We start from the raw sequence: 18,861 nt of genomic DNA, 5'->3' as shown, positions 1-18,861 counted from the left end.
AAACACACGGGGCAGTAATGCTGGGATGCATGCAGCTGATGGCAAACCCTGCAGCACAACACAGACAAAAACCTGCAGCACAGGCGTGGGTCACGGCCATGGGTCAGGATTCCCAACAGGACCTCAGGGCCATGGTGTGGTGCAGGGGTCCTGGGGCTGCAGATGCTCCACAGCAAGCAGAGTTGAGGACTGGGGGTATATACCACCCCAAAGACAGTGTTTCTCTTTTAGAGAGAAGTTAACTTTGCACCGGCGCACGGCGAGGTTTGGGCTGCTTTCTGCAGAGTGCCAGCTCTGAGGTCTGCGTGGCTGGGAGCCCAGCAGGGCTCTGTTGCTCTGATTTCACAGCAGGGTTGGCCAGCCCCTGTAATTATCCCCTTTTAACAAGGCAGTGTTTACACCAATGAGAAGGGGTCAGCTCTCGACATGCTCACGGCAGCGAGGAGCGGAGTATGGCTGATGGCAGCTGGAGTGTGAGGTGACCACAGTGGGGAAAAAAAGATGGGAAGAAAGAGAGACGTGGAGATAGGGAAGGTGATCTTACAGCCCAGATGGAAAATGCCACTCATGATCTCTGCCCCCAGCTCTCACTCCCCAGCCCTCCTTGCACTCCTTCCAGCCAGCGTGAGCATCCCTAGGAGCGCATGCATAGATGGGAGCTGGGTGGTTGCAGGATCTCCTAGCTCTTGGGCTATTCCATGTCCAGACCAGCTATTTTTAAAGCAAACAAGCAAAGGCCAAATGACAAATTGTTTTGGAGGCCCTACGGCTAGAGGTTGGAGTTTTATGAGCACCGAGGGCACCATTGCTGCCATTAAATCTGTGGACATTGGGGGAAAATAAGGCCTGATTTATTTGGTGACGGTAAAAAATATTATCCAAACTGTAATTTATTGATCATTGCATCCTCCTGGCTTGCAGGGCCTCTCTCTTGTGCATATGGAACATATACATATTTTTCCTTATATATGAGGCTGAACACAGCAGTCCTGCTGCATTTGAGGGGTGCTTGCATGGTCTGCCGGCCATGGTGTAGGGGCTGTGGTGCTGCCAGGCCAGGAGCAGGCTGCCCTGGGGATGGCATGTTCTAGAGTGGGATGGCAGCAATGCTCCTTCAGGATGCACAGCTCCAGGATTCAGCATCCATCCACCCCCTTCATCCCTCTGGACACTGCATCACCAGGTTGCTCCATCCTCTTGATCCTCTCTGGGAAGCTGTGCTATTGCTAACAAGCTGGGCTACTGTCAGCAGAGCTGGATGCCTGGGTCTGAGATCGGATCCACTGGGGAGGTGTATGTTGGAGCCACGCTTCTTCCAGCCCTGCTCCAGCATTACTGGGGACTGCAGGACCGAGAGGAGCAGTGGTGTGTGAGCTTGTGTGAGCAGAGCTACGCTGGAGCCCTTCTCGGTAAGAGTGCACCAAATCCCCCTGCACAGCTGCAGGCACAGCACTGGGATCCTGTTCTCTTCCACCTTGGGCCCCTACCACCTCCACCACAACCTCAGGGACACTGTGGGCTGGTAATGCTCTCTCCCCATCCCCATGTCCTGGAGCAATGGAGCAGTGCTGTCCTGGGGAAGGACAGAGCAGTGCAGGTTCCCTGAGCAGAGCAGGGAGAGGGAAGAACTGTATGGGTTTGTGCTTTGCAAACAGGAGCACTGTGTTGCTCTCCTGCTGCAAGTGCTGCAACCCCATGCTGTGTTAGGACCCCCTGAGCCACCACCTCCAGGCAGCCCCAGCACTTACCCCCACCTGCTCCCAGCTGTGGGCTGTGCATGGTTTTCATTTTCCAAAGCAAACAAGGGCTCTGCGGATCCCTGGGAGGGGGTGGTGGACCCAGCTGCATCCTTACCTGGCTCAGCCATGAGCTCCCACCAGGAGCAGAGCGTGGCATGGCAGGTGTGGAAGGGCAGCACGGGTGGGTCATGGGGCAGGAGGCTCAGTGCCGACCTGTCTGGATGGGGGAGAGCTGGCTTCTGTGGGGACAGCTGGAAACCACTGCGAGTCATGCAGTTAAGATTCCAGATTTTTTTTTTCCTCTAACCATCAAGTAATACCACACAAAAAAAAAGAAAGAAAAAAGCAATATAGAGAGCGCAGTTTTTAATCCTCTTTGCTTTCCCAGAGAAAGCCTCTCTCTACCCCTCTCTCTGCCCTTTAACTTACTCCTGCTCTCTGCCAGCACGGACCTGGAGCTCGAGGTGTGCTTGGGGCTGCTGGGGTGCAGTGATGTGCTGAGCTCCTGCTGCCCGATCTGAGGAGAGCATGGGGGGTGGGGGGGACAGCACCAGGGACGGCAAAACTGCAGCATGGCTCGTTTGTTTTCCTTGGTTTGGGAGCAAAAGCCAGGGGTCACAGTGGGTCACGCAGACCACCCACAGCTCTGTGCAGTGACATGGGGCTGTGCTGTCCCTCTGCATGGAGCCAGGTTGGGCAGGGCAGCAGTGTGGGTATTGCCCTGAGATGGGCAATAGAGCCTGGGCAGTGGGGCTGTGTCTGGCTGTGGGACTGCTGCACGGCCCATCTGTCCTCCAGCATCTGGAAATGAGGCAAGGAAAGCATTTGTGAGTGGGAGGGAAGAGGGTGGACAGATCCATTGGGGTGGGAATGCAGGGACAAGATGGATCGCTGCGCGCTCCCGCTGTGTGTGTGCAGAGCTCCTGCCTGCAGCACAGATGCAGCGTGCTGTGTGTCCCCCTGCACAAATCAGTGAGGGACCACTGAGGGGACCCGGAGCAGTGAGTGCCCTGACAATTACCTCTTGCTGAGCCTCTAATGTGCAGGGGAAGAGGATGTGGTACCTGAGCAGATCAGCGACAAAGGGGTCCTGGGGGTGAGGAGTTCCTGTTTTGGCACTGCATTGGAGCAACACGTGTTTTCTCTGTCTTTCTTTTTTGCCCCTTTGGAACCACTCAGTCGTGCTGCTCCCAGGATGCAGCTGTGCCTTTCCAGCTGCCTCCTGTGCACTTGCAGCTCAGCTGGACCCGATGTGAAGGGTGCCATGGGGCTGTCTGCAACGTGCAGGTGTCTGGAGAGTGCCTTGGGGATGCACAGGGGGTGGGGAGCACCGGCACAGCCCACCCTCACCAGGAGCAGGCAGAGGGCACAGAACAGCCCTCCCTGTGCCAACGCAGCCTTGGCACTGGTGCAGTTTTCCCTTCCCACAGCAAGGTGCCCGAGCACTGCCTATATTTAGACACTGGGATTTTTTAGGAAACAGTTCCCTTTCCTCCCTCTCTCCCAGCACATGAATATTTATCCTTGGCCATCAGCATTCCTACAGGAATTCCTCTTTCTCCTGCTGCTGCCGTGGAGTGCAGCGCGGGGCTGGGGAGAGGAGGGGGGGCAACCCCTTTTCATTTCCAATCCCCCCATCCTCGATGGAGAGCAAACATTGTTCTCGCACAAAGGCAGGCATTGTGGCAGGGCCGGGGATACGGGGGATGGAGCGCGGGCGGGAGGGCGGCACGGGAGAGCCCCCGGAGAGGAGGGTGGACGGGATGTGAATGTGAATTCTGTAAATATTTTCTTTAAGGTGCTGTGTGTAATCCCAGGAAATAGATCTGGTTTCATGGGGAGTGGGGTTGTGCTGAGAGTTTCTCCCCGTCAACCCCGAGTTCTGGTGCAGGGCTGTGGGGCATCAGGGTCTACAAAACTTGGGGAGCACCCAGAGAGCCCTGCCCTGTCCTCTCCACGAATGCCCCTGTGACAACAGCTCTGGGAGGGCCATTGCCAGAAGGAGTGGGGTGCTCCTGCCCGGCCTCACTGGGCTTGGGGAGGAGGTGTTTGCATGCTGACCAGAGTGCAGCATTGAGAAAGCTAAGGTAAATGGGCTTTGGATAATGCTGTTAAGGATGTATGGCTCCACAACCACACTGTTGCTGAGCTGGAATGGGGGCAGGTTGTGCTAAGGCAACAGCAGGACCCTCTGTTGGGTCATACCCACAGCCTAGCTGTTGCCTGCTGACAGCCAAAAGCGCAAGTGCTGCTTCCCCATACATTGCCTTGGGCACTGTGCAAGGAGAGCTATGCACCAGCATGGCCAAGGGCCACGGCTGCCACCTGTGATGTCACTGCAATGTCCTCACAATGTCCCTGTGACAAAGTGGTGCAAGAACATGCAGCACCGCATACAGGAATCCCTATTTTCCAGGCAATCCCACATCCCACAATCCCTCTCCACCCTTTGTGTTTCCCAACCCTCACAGGTCTCCCCATCACAGCCAGCCCCAGGAACGGGCACCATTCACTGTGACAACTGTCCTGCAGGGTATTGGGGAGGTCGGAGGTATAAGCGCATTGCAGAAGAGATTAGGGAGGTGCAGGGAGGGCTGCTGAGCCCCTTGCAGGGTGCTGCACCCCTTTGCTGCCGGCTGCATCCTGGCACAGCTCCTTCTCCTGTCCTGGAGCACGATCTGGGAGCTGAAGCAGTCCTATGGCACAGCGGGCAGCCTGGCTCAGCCCTGCTGGGGGACCCTGCCCTCTGTCCCCACTGGGAGCCCCCTCGCTGGGTAGCCCACCTGGGCAGCTCCAACCTCACATGTGGCCTCCGAGCAGCCGCAGAACGGGTTTCAAATTTCACTTTCCATGTTTAAAATCTCCTCTCCCTTCTCATTTCCTTTCCCTTCCTTCCCCAGCAGATGTGCTAACCCTGGCTCCAGCCGGTCCCAGCCCATCCCGGGGTGGCTGATGTCCCCGCTGGCAGCAGGGCTGTGCGGTGCCTCCCTCTGTGCATCTGCAGGCAGCCTGTGCTCACACAACCAACCTGCAAGCATCCCTCACCTTGCAGCTACCCAAACGCTGTGACCCCTCCATCCCAAAGCAAGCGCTGCATCTCATATGAGCACCGCAGCTGTCCAAACAATATCATTTTGTCCAAAAACACCAAATAAAGAGCGGAGTGTGGGAACCTGCCCCTCCTGGCACCCAGGTCCGCTGTGAACCTCATCCCGATGGCAATCCGGGCACGTTGCACGGCCCAGCTGGGTTCGGCTCCATGCAGCAGGCTGGAGGGGTATGGGAGGGTGTGGGAAGGGGCCGCAGATCGGGGCTGATGGGGCCTGGCACTTTGGCAGAAGTTTCTAGGACAGTTTGTACAGTGTCCGCCCCATACAATGGCCGTGTCTCGCCGCCGCGCTGCAGCTCTCATTTCCATGAGCGAGGAATTCAACCGAAAAGTAAACAGGAAAAAACGTTACATCTCACAGTTTATAAATATGTGCAGCGTTATTTAGGCAGTCAGGCCAATTTGCACAGATGCCGTGTATATGCTGTGACAGATCCCCGTGTTGTTTTGCAGCCACCCCTCTGAATGGGAAGCAGTGCTGGTTCCTCGCCATGTCTGCGTGAGATATCGGCATCCTGGCTGCGAGCGGGAGTGCTGTGGCTCTTGGGAACAGGGCTGGGAGCTGAAGTGAGTTGTTTGCACGTAGTGCTGCGAGGCTTAGGCCCCCGTGTTCCCATCTCAGGCTGTGGGAGGCTTTGGGAAGAGGCAGGGGTGTTTGCATGGGGGTTTCAGGGCAAGGGGAAAACTCATTCTGGGGGAACTGATGCACATTTCCACCAAGAGGAGGGCTGCAGAACCCCGTTCCCTTGTCCCAGGGGCTCAGGCAGGGCAGACAAATCCCAAACTCCATGCAGGGCACCCAAACCTTGCTGCCCCAATGGGAGCATCCCGCTCACCTCCCCCCAGCATCATCCAGAGGCTCCCTGGTCCCGTGCCAGCTCTGCAGAGAGAGACACTGTGACTGCGCTTTTCCAGCAAAGCCCCTTCCTCCCCCCTCACCCCCAGAGGTTTATTCAAGCTGACAGCCGGGTGACTTGCTCGTTCCAAGCAACGTCTTAATTACGGGACGTCCTCCGTGGGGCTTTGGGCTGTGGCCGGCAGAAGGAACTACTCCCCCAAGCAGCACCGAGCCGAGCGGGCAGCTCACACAGTGGGGATATTGTTTTGGCCATTGCCTGAACAGCCCCAGCCTCTCAGCTGTAAAATTACCTAGAGGATAACTAAACAAACCCCAGACAAACACTCCTTTAAACACGCTGCTTGCTTTGCAGCGGCGGTTTCTCCCTCTGTGCTTGCTGGGTTTTCTTTTCCTTCCGCTCATGGGCAGCACTTTCACCGTGCCACGGAGAGGTGCTGAGGGAGAGGTGGCACATGGAGGGCTGTGGGGCACTGTGGGTCATTCTGGTCCAGGCTGGAGATCTCATGGTGAGGGAGCTTCAGGAGCAGAGATGCTTTGGGCTGGTTGATGCCAGGCCCTGTCCAAAAGGCTCCATCCTGACGCACTGCCTTGGGAATGGCTTCTCCAATACTAAGAGGATCTGGCCTCACCAGCCTGGCTCAAATCCTGCTGAACACCGTGGAAAAGCTGCCCCAGACTCCAGCATCACACACGACCCAGTGGGACCACTGATCTCCTGGGGCTGAGATCAAGCATTAAGGGATGACAAAGCCCCTCTGGGCAGCAGGGGAGGTCAAGACAGGTCTCCTCCAGGAGGTTTCTTCTCTTGCCAGCTACCCCCAAAAATAGGAGAACAGCTTCTGGCCGAGCCACTCTCAGAGCCAGCGTCAGCATTTCCTGACTCAGTGTTGATTTCACAGATTAAAGCTGGTTGAAAAGGTCCTGGTGGAAATCCAGACAGCATTAATTTGGGGGAAAAAAAAAAGTTGAGGAATTTCATGTGAGTTTGTTCTAAGGGGAAGGGCTGTGCTCTTCCCACCCAGAAGTTTGTTTGCTCTTAAAATCTGTGCAATAAACACACACGTGTCGAGCTCCCACTGCAAGCAGCAAGCTGCCTTCTGCAAACATCACAGCGTTGGTTTTGGTAAAAGCATTTTGGTCAGTGTGGGGCCATGCCTTTGCTTTCAGGTCAGCACGTGAACCACTGACACACAGCTTACAACTACACCAATGTTTCCACATTGGCATGAGGGTTGCAGCACGGCATGGGTCTGGCACAGGGAAGCCGTGTGGGATTTCAGAGCCAAACCTCTCCTCCATCCCAAAACAAAGGACATGGAATAAACCCTTGTGTTCCCACAGGTAGAGGGGCTTTCCTTCTGCCCTTCCCAACCTGCTCAGATAGAGCACAGCCCCGTGAAGACGCAGGTGGGAACCCAAAACACAGCACCGCAGAGTGTGCTCTGAAAATATCCGAAGCCCCATTGAGGCAGATCCCAATGTTTGGCAGATTCCTGAGATCAGGAAATTCCTTGAGAGTTCGGGAAGCCCTCCAAGCCTGAACCCAAGCTATTTCACTTGCAGCAGATATCGAGTTCTCCTCCTCTTTTATTTTTTTGGTGGTGGGTCAGTGGGACTTTGGCGAGCGCGTGAGAATCAGAGCAGCAAAACAGTTCGGAAGGCCAAGGGCAGACGTGGGGCTGAGGAACAGCTGCTCGCGAAGGGAAGCGGGGCGGCCAAGGCTCATCCACGCGGTCCCAGCGCCGAGCAGGGCTGGAGGCAGCCCAGCAGGTATCAGTTACGCTCTTCCCCGCTCCTTTGCGTGTGCAGAAAGCACTGCCTGTTATTTATGGCCGTTCCCACTGCACACGCTGCACGCGTGATGCGGGGTCGGCTCGGAGGACGGGGCAGGGCTGGGGACAGCCATCACCCCCTGGGCCCAGCACATCCACCTCAAACTGCCTCTGAGCTCCATCTCCTGCTGAGCTTAGCCCTCGGAGCAGCGGGCGGGATGCTGGGCAGCCCCTGAGCTCTGCAGGACAGTCAGAGACAGGGCTCGAAGGTCATAACTAGCTCAGCTGTGCCTTGGCACCGGCTCCTAAAAGACAGCAAAAAGGTCAGTTCATACTAGTGTCCTTCAGTATTCCCCAGCTCCCAAAGGAAAAGTATTTTCTTTCCGCTCCTGTGGTATTTTTCTTCCACCGTGTGCAGCAGTGAGGTCACCGAGCAGGGTTTTATGGTGAAGTCCCTGGGCTGCTGCCATCAGCTAAAGGAAAGGCAGGAGATGGCCCAGCTGAGCGTGCGGCCAAGGAGGAACATGGACCTTCCCAAGAACCGGAGGCACAGCTCCACAGAGCGCATCCGCTCTCGGCACAGGACACAGCCAAGCCCTGGAGAAGCAATCAGACACCCTGGTTTGCAGCATTTCCTTAAACCAGAACACCAGTCTGCCACTCCTTCCACTTCTAGTTGAACATTTCTTGCACCGAGAACAGTCCTTAGGCAAAAGCATTGTGCAGGAGAAATGGAAAGGACCACCCGAAGTCCTCTGAGCCCGTGAAGCAGCAGCAAGGAAAGGATGGAATTATTTGCCTAGCACACAAGGCCACCTTCTGCTGCAGAGCTCTGCTTTGGTGGAGCCTTCCTAAGCACACCCTGCAACCCCATAGCCACGCAGTTTCCCAAAGCCAAGTCTCCTTGCTTACTGCAGACCTCAGGATATTGCGTTGGGATGGAAGAGGCTGAGAAAGGCTTTTCTGAACCCATCACCCCTGTCCCACCCATGGGACCTTCCTCCTGCCTCTCGCCCTTGCTAAGTCCACCCTGCCTGCCCTGCTGGAGGAAGGACACCAACAGAGCAAGCTGTGTGCCCCCAGCAGAGCACTGTAACCCATGGCTGACCCCCCCAGCCCCAGCCCCAGCCCCAGCGTGTGCTGCCGCTGCTGCTGCTCTGGCATTTTTATGAATGGCCGCGAGCCCGGGGAAGAGATTTGAGCATGGATTTGGAACAGCTCCATCCCTTCTACCGCACGCGCTAATCTTGACAAATGATCAGCGTGTGGGTTTCAGAAGCAGAGATAAGGCCGTCCGAGCGCTCCGTGTCCCTGCGCTTTCCCATGAAGAAAGGGTGCTTGTTTTCAGACTGCAGCATCATCCGCAGCCCCCGCTGCCCCCACCCCACGGAGGGGCTCCGTCTGCGAGCACCACCTGGGCTCTCATGCCCACGAGACCCCTCCGAATCAACCAACAGGAGCCGTGGCTCATGTCCAGCTGGATCCATCCTCATCCTCAGCCCGTGCACTGGGAGCTGTGGTGTGGCAGAAGATGGAGAAATGAATTTGTACTCCGAAACACTCATCCTCGGTGAGCTCTTGGGAAGACATCCAGTCTATTTCCCTAGTCCAAACTGATCTGGAGAGAATTTTTTTTAATCTAACCTTTCCTTTAAGATCTCTAGATGGCTCAATACGGACTCCTCCAGGGCTATATTAATTTTACTGCCAGAATATCTCTTTCATTAATACCCAGCTTAAATTCCTCTTGCTGGGGACATGTTCCTTTCCCTTTGGCAGCACAGAGGGCAGCTGTGTTCCACCATTGCACCCCAGCACACTGTGGTGGCTGAGGATGGGCATGGCCAAAGGATGGGGATGGGAGCAGTGCTGCAGAGCCCCTGGAGAAGCCTGAAACCCTTCAACCTCAACATGGGAATGGAGGGGGATGTGAGGTGCAGCCACCAAACATCATAAGCAGGTGGGAATGGGGGGGGGTCAGAGCTTCCAGCTTGCTGATCCATGAAGGGAGGCAATTATATGGCTGGTGGGGCCAGGCAGGTGTTAATTAAAGACCACGTGGAGCAGAATGAGTCACTGTTTGGTGTCATCGGCTTGTGAAATTGGCACTGTCACCGTGCCTGCCCCAGGGCAGAGCAGGGGAACCGCTGCCCGTGGGATATCTGCTCCTGCTTCCATCCGAGCTCCTATTGTGGGCACCTCTGGGTGCAGGGATGGACACCTCTGGGTGCAGGGATGCTCACAGTGGCATCAATGGGCACAGACCCCCGCACCAAGCCCCACTGCTCTTCCCCTTGGTTTGCCCAGGAGCTGGATTTCACCCCCAGCAGCAGATCTGACATGGCTAGCCAGGCACGGGAGAGCTTTTGCCATGGTTTGGGGCATCTGTAAGGGCTCTCTGGTGTGGTTTCTTTCATGTCTTACAATAGAGTTGAGTCTGAATCTATTTCTTCATTGGGACCAAAGCTTGGCCCTCCCAGGTCTACCCAGCTGCTTTTATTTTCTTTACAAAACAGAGAATGGAGCAACATACTGGAATTTACTCTCCCTGAGGATCTTGCTATGAAATCCAGCAGAGAGTGACCCGGCATTTCAGAAATGGGGTCGGACCGTGGGACAGGCAGACTGATAGGCACATTCAAGCGTGGTGGCTCACACCTCCTTCCCATGGGAGCAGGTTGCTGAGCACCACGCAGCCTCGTGGCTGCCCTGCCGTGCCCGGCTCGGGCTCCAGCAGCGTGGCCAGGGCCTGCAGACACTGTGAAGTGGCAGCAGATGTTTTTTTCTTGAGGCCTCAGACATGCACGTGCAGCACGCTGTTATTAAAGCTGGATCGTGCTCCCTGCACACAGGGAAAAAAAATTAAGGCAGCATGCAAGGTTACTTCTCGGCTTTGGCATCCAGCGTTAAGCCATGCAGGCTCGGTAGGCTTGTGTTTGTTATTACAGAGCAGACTGTCCCTCCTGCTTGTTCCAGCAGCCTGGGATTTTCTTCCCCCCACCTGATGGCAAAGGCTCACACTGAGGCAGGGAAGTGTTGGCTCCAGCAGCCCCGTGGTTAATGGTGTGGTGTTGGGGTAGGGATCTGTTGCTGTGTGCGGGGTATGCAGTATGGGATAATGGGATCTCAGGAGGGCTAGAAGAGCAGGGTCTGCTTTCAGAAGCCACCTAGAGAAGCTGCAGTTCTGCAGGCATGGGCAAAGGGTCCCAGCGCAGCGCTGGACATGCAGCTGCATCCCTGAACTGCACATCTGGGCATCTGGTGAAGCAAACGGGGAACCTAGGAAGTGAATCTTCACCCTCTTTCTCCTTCTGAGAAACCCAAGTGCTGGGTTCACCGACCCTGAGAGAGCTGGTGCTACCGGGACAGCAAAAACTGCCTCGGGCCAAGGGGTTCCCGCAGCCTGCCCCAGACGCCCCGCAGCTGCACCTGCTGCCCGCGGGGGCAAACGCCCGCAAACGGCAACGGGGGGTGGGGGGAGGGCGTGGATCGGGGTCCCGTCACACCCGCAGAGACACGCGGCTCCATCCGCCCGGCAGCGCGGGGCTCCGAGGGGCGGGGGGCTCGGCTTTGTCTCCCCGCCCGCGGGGCCGGGGGTCGGGGGCCGGGGGAGGGCTGGGGGAGGAGCGCGGCCCGCCCCTGCCACCGCCCTACAAAAGGGGTCGGGCGGGCGGCGGAGCAGCGTGTGCCGGCGGGCAGGGCAGGGCAGGGCAGGGCAGGGCAGGGCAGGGCAGGGCAGGGCAGGGCAGGGCAGGGCGGAGCTCCGACCCCTCCGCAGCGGAGCCCGCGGCCGCCCCGTCCCCGTTCCGCCCCGTCCCCGCTCCGCCGGGACCATGCGGCGGGCGCTGCGCCGCGGAGCTCTGCTCGCCTGCTTCTCCCTGGGGACGCTGCTGGCCCTCGCCGATGCCAAAGGTACCTTCTATCCCCCCGCTGCCCCCCTGCCCTACGGCGGCAGGTACAGCCTCTACACGACCGGTTCCAGCCCGCAGCTCGGCAAGCCCGTGGGCAAGCACAAGTAAGTGACCCTGTGCGCGGCCGTCGAGCATCGCGGGGTGGGCACCGGCTGTCCTGGGCTGGGGGTGGGTCGTGGCCCCGAAAGGGACCGGGTTCTGCGTGCGGGTCCCGTAGGGGTGCGTGTGCTGCAGTCTCGGGTGGGATGGGGTGGGGAGCGGGTGCGGATGGGGTTGCATTTATCTGTGTACGGGGCTTACTGGGACTGAGATGTATTTTCTTTAAGTAACCTGGAAAGCTCAGGCAAGAGAGGAATGCGAGCTTTGCATGTTTGATACGCTTTTCCATTCCCCAGCAAAAAGGATGTTGTTATGTTTGTGGGGGGCTCTGTGCTTGTTTGATAGAGCAGTTTTGTATCTAGCCCTTCTGAAAAGGGGAGGATGTGATGTTAGAAAGAAGCTGAAATGAATAAAGTAACATTTGAAATGAACAATACTGGCAATGCCAGTGAGAGCTTTCCAAGCCCTGTAACATTTTCCAGCTGCTCACCCTGAAAACATCAGGCTGCAGCTATAAAGCTGCTACCCACAGGTGGGTGAGAAGGAAAGGGGTGTTTCTGCAAAGGGGAGCAAGCCAGAGCCATCCCAACCCAAGCAGCCACAAATGTGCACTGTTCATCAATAGTGGCTAGCAGATTGCCTGTGTTGGCTACTAGCTTTCTTAGAGAGGAGGCTTGAGGTGTTTTAAAAGTAAATCCTGGATTTATGGATAGAGAGTGATTCTAAATTTCCACATGCACACATGATCTCCCTTCCATCCAGCTAAGAAAAGTTGCTGGCCTTAGTTCTCGAGTAGCCCTGTGCATGGGTAAGTGACTCACCCTGGAGCAGCGATCTGCAGCACTGAGCCATGCACGTGTCCAGGGCCTGGCAGCCTCTCATGGGAGCACCGGGGCTGGAAATGACAGGAATTGCTGTGATTATCCCAGGGGTGCAAGGAGAGCTCCTGGAGAGGGGCTGTGGAGAAGGGGATGCACTGTGTCCTCCTGCCTTGCAAATCTCTGATCCAGCAGCTCGCTTCAGCCCATCTGCTCTGTCATGCTGACCCTCCATCACTGCCTTTGCCCTCTTCTCCTCCCGCTCTGCCATCTGCTGTGTCCCCACCCTCAACCCATGCCTCACCACACGTCCCCACTGCCTGCCCCCAAGGACTGCGTCCATCTGCTCCAGCCTGCTTCCAGCAGAGCAGCCTTGGCCTCCATCTGTCTAGCAGGACTCCTGCATCCTTTCTTCCAGCTGTCTCTTGCTCTGGAGCTGGTGCTACCCAGTGGCACCCAGCTGTGGTCATGGTGGCAGAAGGGAGGAGGCTCTGCACCTTGCACTGCTGCTCTGAGGGAACTGAGGAGGTTTCTTTGCGGCTGATGATTCCCAGAAGCCCTGTTGCTGGGGGTCTCTGCTTGTCCCCATGGTTTGTCTTGCTGAGCATAGCTCCAGGTGACTGAGGGCTGTCGTGCTGTGCCCCTGGGGCAGAAGGTGATGCTGCATTGCTGTTCTTCCCCCCACAGGAGTTACTGTGCCTATGTGGTGCAGCGCAATGTCACCTGCACGCTGCAGGACGGTGCTGAGAGCTACGTCAAAGCTGAGTACCACAAATGCAGCTGGGGTCCCAAGTGCCCAGGGAAAGTGCTGTGAGTATGGGGACACGAAGGGGCTGGAGGGCTGCCCTTCCCTGAGGGAAGGGGGAAGCAGGGTGGGCTGAGAGCTGCTGCCACGGGGAAATGTTGAATTTCAAGTTCTCTGCTACCTCCTAAATGCTGTGCTGGAGCAGGGCAGACAGTAAGGCTTTGTGCTTTCCCCCCCACCAGGCAGGGATGCTCTGCTGTAGGAATGCCATGCTTCCATCTCTTCCCTGCACCTCCTGGGAATAGGAGCACCAGGAAAGCAGGGCTGGAAGGGGCTGCCCTGGGAGCCAGGCATGGGGAAGGTGCCTGCCTGCTGGAGTCCTTGCTTCATGTCACTGGTGGTGGCTGTCACAGCAGCGTCCTGCTTTGCTGCTGGGCCTGGAACCTGTGGGCAGAAGGAAGGAAGGACCACGGCTCTTCAGCTTCCAGGAAGAGGAACAGAGCTTTTTTTAAGCTCGTTTTCCACAAGTTTGAAGCCCTGGGAAACTGATGCTGTGAAATGTTAAAATTATTCAAATAGTAGAGGATTTGTTGGGTTTTTTTTGTTTGTTTGTTCGTTTTTTTTTTCCCTCTCTTCCCCTCACTGTGAGCGACTTCTTCATGTGGTTCTTGCTGCAGAGGTTGCAGTCTGGGCAGGGACGCTGGAGATATGGAGGGGACAGTTATAGTGCTCAGATAGGGGGTGCCTGGTGTGATGGATTGGTGAGAACACTGCTCTTTAGGATGCATGTGCAGTCTCCTCTGAGACTTTCTGCTGAATGGGCTGAAGAACAAGGGCCCAATTGTGCACGCTGTTTCAAAATAAGGAACTTCAGGGTTTTTAGCTCCTGGTAAACTAAAATTGGAACTTCACAGAAGGCAGTGTCAAAGCACTGGCTGTGTGGAGGTGGTGAGAGATGGGTCTTTCACCCCCCATGAGATATGGGGACAGATGCTGGCTGGCTCCTGACCCAGCCCTGCCAGGGCTCTGGGCTCCTCCTGGCAAAGTCCATGGGAAGCTGGGAGCACACAGCCCTCACTGCTGTCTGCATCTTGCCTGAGAGGTGTGAGCTCACAAGGGCTCTGGTGTCACTTCCATCATTCCTACTCGTGCACCTCTGTGTTGGAAGTTGCCCAACTGTTCAACATCTGTCACAGTTCATCTGTTGGGGGACCAGAGCAATATACTTGCTGCTGCTTTTCCAAGCTGATATCAGGAGTCCAATGTTTAAAAAAAAATGATAATAAATAAAAATCAACCCATGCCTCACTAATAAAAAAAACCCTCTCCATGAAGTATAATGGCACCTGGCTATCACAGCTTATGATCCAGTCCTGGGGAGGCTGTGGGATGCTTTTGCAGAGCTGGTTAATGAGCTTGGGAAGGTGTTGCTGGTGCTGCACTGAGCATTGGTGCTGTGAGTGGGAGTGGGTAGGCTGTGCTCTGTGTGTCTCAGCCAGGTTCTCTTTAAACCCACCAGAACCTGTGGCCCCGCTCTTCTCTGTTACTCAGAGCTGAAGTTGCCTCTCTAAACTGCCTTCCCTTTCCCTCCCCTCTCCTGGAAAGGTACCGCACCTTCTTCAGACCCAGGTACAAGATTGGCTACAAGACAGTGACTGAGCTGGCCTGGAGGTGCTGCCCAGGTTTCATGGGAGAAGGCTGCCACGACACCCCCACTGAGCAGCCTGGCCTGATGCCACAGCACCCCGGCCCCAAAATGCCTCCTGGGCCGAAGATGTTCCCTCTCCCCAGAGTGCCCCCCCATCCGAAGAGCCACCCCGACCTGTTTGCAGGACCAAAGAAGAATCAATATGGTGAGACCTCACTCTTTGTGTCCTCGTGTTACTGCACCATTGGTTTTGGTCACAAACATGGTCACAGCTTTGTGTTCCAGCATAGGGCATGAGTCTGACAGACCTGTGTGACCAGATGCCTGACCTCTCATTGCTTTGAGGATCACTTATCTGCTACATTTCAAAATGTGTGGCTTCAAAATTGCTGTACCTCATTGCTTATAGTAGGTTGGGAGGGAGCATCCTCAGGCTGCCCAGGGAGGTGGTGGAGTTACCATCCCAGGAAGAAAGCAGGTTCTCCCCATTAAACTGAATAGATACTGGGCTATAAGGAGGAAGGGTGAGGTGATGCTTGGCTGAGACAACAAGAGGCAGCTGATCCCAGTAAGGAGAAGGGTTGGAACCAGATGACCCCTTCCAACGCAACCTGTTCTATGAGACAATGGAAAGGACTTGAACCAATTAGAAGCTCAGGAGGGAGGTAAAGGACACAACCCTGACCATCTCCTCTGTCCCCTGCAGGCAGGAAGCTCCCTGGGTTGGTTGGGGACCGCCTGGAGCGGCTGGAAGAGGAGGTGCGGCGCTTGGCCCAGGCCTACGACAGCCTGCACGTGCTGGTGAGTGGGCTGGGGGACCGCCTGCGCCTGGCCATCCAGGAGGACACCAGCAAGATGATCGGCTCGCTGATGAACAGCCCCGGCACGCCCGACTCCTCCGTGGGCTTTGGCATCATTCCCGACGGGCTGGTGGATGTGGCGGACAAAGCCGATGTCGCTTCGTATCCACCGGTTGGGGAGATCCTGACCAAAGTGGCGGAGGTGAGCGATGTGCTGAAGTCCAAGGTGGATCTGCTCCACGAGGTTCGCGGCATGGTGCTGGAGCACGACGGGCAGCTCAAACACCTGCTGGAGGCGGCACGGCCTTCGCCCCTCACCTCCATGGAGCTGCTGGAGGAGTACGTGGCGGCACGGCTAGGCAGCCTGCGTGGGGAGCTGCTCGATGGCTTTGAGAAGCAGCTGGGTAAGATCCAGACCGCCTGCGACTTCCGCATCCAGGAGGTGCAGCAGCAGTGCGAGCAGGAGAAAGCTGCCAACCTACGGCTGCAGCAGACGCTGGATGGAAAGGAACTGGAGATCAAGAAAGAGATCTCCCAGCTGGAGACCCAGATCCAAGGGCTGACGGTGGTGGAAAGCTGCTGCAGCAGCCTGGACTACCTGACTGACCGCATGAACATCCTGGAGAAGGGCCTGCACAGCATCTCTGAGTCACAGAAGAACTTGCACTCGCGAATGGATGGAGAGATGTCCACCGTCACCCTTGGGAACCTCTTTGAAGGGCGCTTCGAGGACATGGAGGCCAGGCTGAACGCTACCGAGAGAGAAACGGTGAGCTGCTGTTCCAGCATGGAGGACAGCATGAGAGGCACAGTGGTGGCAGAAGTGGATGGCATGAGGACAGCCTTTGAAGACAAAATGCAGACCCTGGAGGACAGGTTCATGGGCATCATTGGGGAACTGAACAATGTTAGTGCTCCCGTGGACATGGACGGGGCGGTGGTGCCCGTGCTGGAGGGGGAGCTCGCCAGCATGAGGAAACGCACGGACGAGAAGCTGGAGGTGCTGCAGAACCGCCTGGTCACGCTGGAGAGCACCTGTTCCTCAGGCTGCAGCTCTGCCTCCAAAGACGTGGAGACCTTCCGCACGGAGATCGAGGACTGCCAGAACAAGAACCAGGACCTGCTGCTCCGCATGGACAGCACCTCGGAGCTGCTGCGCAAGCTGAACGCCACCATCCTGGAGATCCAGCGGCGCATCGAGGAGGAGGCGGCGGGGGCTCTGCAGGGGGAGATCACCTTGCTGAAGATCAACCTGAACACGGTCAGCAAATCCCTGACGGGGCTCAAGGACTCCGTCTCGCAGTACTCAGACACCGTGACGCACGTCAACTCCTCCCTGGATGAGCACGAGCGGAAGATCGAGGACGAGGTGCACTCCATCCAGGAGAAAGTCAGCGACCAGGGCTCCCAGCTCTTCTTCAGCAACCGCCGCGTGCTCAACCTGAAGGGCGACCTGGAGCGCCTCAAGGCACGCATCGCTGGCGAGCTGAGCTCCTGCCGCAGCGCAGCCCGCAGCCTGCAGCACGACGTCGCGCACTTCGACGAGCGTGTGGCGAGGGTGGAAGGAGCCTGCAGCCGGCTGGGAGCTGTGCTGGGGAGCCTGGACGGGGTGAGGGGCGAGCTGGAGAAACAGGCAGGCGGCCTGTGGGACCGCATGGACCGCCTCAACGGGACGCTGGCTGCCCACTCTCAGGAAATAACAGGGCTGAAGGACAACCTGCTCGACTGCCAAGCGAAGGTCTTGGAGCTGGCGGAGCAGCTCGGCCACCTGGAGGAGCGGGCGGGTGGGAAGCATTAGCCCTGCCAAAACGCGCCGCTTCCTCTCTTGACTCATATCACACAGACTCCAATGTGACAACTTCTTATTTTTATTATTTTTTTTTAATGAAAAGATAAATTAAAAGCTGCTACACCCTCTCCTCCACCCCCTCCTTTTTAATTTTTGGATTTTTTTTTTTAATTTGTGTTGGTTTTGGTGCTTGCCTCGTGGTGCAGCAGCTGCGCAGCCCCCGCAGCAGCGGGTACCAGCACAGGGCTGGAGGCGGTGCGTGGGCTGAGGGGCTGATGACCCCAGAAGGACAATTCAGGAGGAAGCTGGAGGCAGGAAGGTTTATTTTTATTTTTTATTATTATTATTTTATTTTTATTTTTTGTGAATTGATTGCTTCTTGAAGAATAAAACGCTGTAGTTGTCAGTTGAGGGATAGAAATTCTCTGACCTAAAGACCACCTGCATCTTCATCCAGGGACTGAACAGAGCCAGGGCTCCTTCCAGGGAACAACTCACTGCAGGAACTGTGGATTTCAAAGCCAACACGTACTCGTGCAGCCCTGGGGAGCTGCACTCCCCTCCTCGGGCCGACAGCCCTCCCTGCAGAAGGTAAATCCATTTCTACTGTTGCCTTCTCCATGCAAACGCACATGCCTTATGGAGCACATGAGGATATACATTAGGAAAACACATGCATATATATGTATATGGTGTGTGTGTGTATATATTTTTGAACAATCTGCTGTCGTGGTTCTCATCCCCTTGCAAATCTTTCTCTTGCTGCCCCCATTTCTCTTGCTGTACTCTGAAGAGCTGCATGGAGCACCTCTCACCAGTCCCAGCAGCATTTGCATGAGCCCACGTGCTCCCTTAGTGCTGCTGTGGTTTGCAATCCTAATGTACTTTTCTGTCTTGTTCCACCTGGCACTGATGCAAAGGGTTATGGAAAAACTTGTGTCTTTCCCAGAGACACGTGTGCATAGATCTCTGAAGAGACAAAGCCAGGCATGGAGCAGCCTCCTGCCCTCCAGCTCTGGTTTTCTCCTGTTTTATTACTTCAACTGTGAACATGGTTTCCTCACCTTATCCAGAGGCAGGCAAGGTGTGGCTGCTCCAGGATGCGAGCATGAGGGCACACCTGCTTGTGGGTTTCCCCATCTGGGAGCAGGAGCGTGTTTCTGCTTTGGGATCCCCTGGCTCTGAGGGGATGCTGAGGATCCAGGGACCCCAGAGTGAGGCAGCGCCTTGAGAAGACTTCTCCTGAGCTCAACCCTGGGGAAAGGCTGAGCTGTGCTCCTGGGTCAGCACGGGGCTGGAGGTGGTATGAAAACCAAAGTGATTTACCCAATGTCATCCTGCTTTCCCATGAAGACTGGAGAAGGTCAGTGTGTGCCAAGCAGTGCCAGCCTGGCCTCATGGAGCAGGTGCCCACATTTCCCAGGGGTGCATGGGCACCCTCTGCTGCTCAGCCAACAGGGACATTGTTTCCAGAAAGGATGAAGAGGAGACTTAGCCTCCACCTCACCAGCTCTGGCACTTTATAGCAGAGGAACATTCTTCTCTCAGCTCAGTGTTGTAGCTCATGGGCCC

General features: G+C 56.3%; 1 protein-coding gene across 1 annotated transcript; it reads left to right on the top strand.

The window, feature by feature from the left end:
- Positions 1 to 11,312: 11,312 nt before the first annotated feature.
- Positions 11,313 to 17,298, top strand: EMILIN3 (elastin microfibril interfacer 3). Its single transcript, XM_065754385.1, has 4 exons — positions 11,313 to 11,494; positions 12,995 to 13,117; positions 14,658 to 14,905; positions 15,407 to 17,298. Exons 1-4 carry the CDS (start codon positions 11,313 to 11,315, stop codon positions 17,296 to 17,298), a joined length of 2,445 nt encoding a protein of 814 aa, XP_065610457.1.
- Positions 17,299 to 18,861: the final 1,563 nt, after the last annotated feature.

This window comes from Cyrtonyx montezumae, unplaced genomic scaffold (genome assembly GCF_038088225.1).
Source record: "Cyrtonyx montezumae isolate F1298 unplaced genomic scaffold, pur_monq_1.0 scaffold_9, whole genome shotgun sequence".
Lineage (NCBI taxonomy): Eukaryota > Metazoa > Chordata > Aves > Galliformes > Odontophoridae > Cyrtonyx > Cyrtonyx montezumae.
The sequence above is the reverse complement of the archived record's forward strand: the minus strand, read 5'-3'. Positions and strand labels throughout refer to the sequence as shown.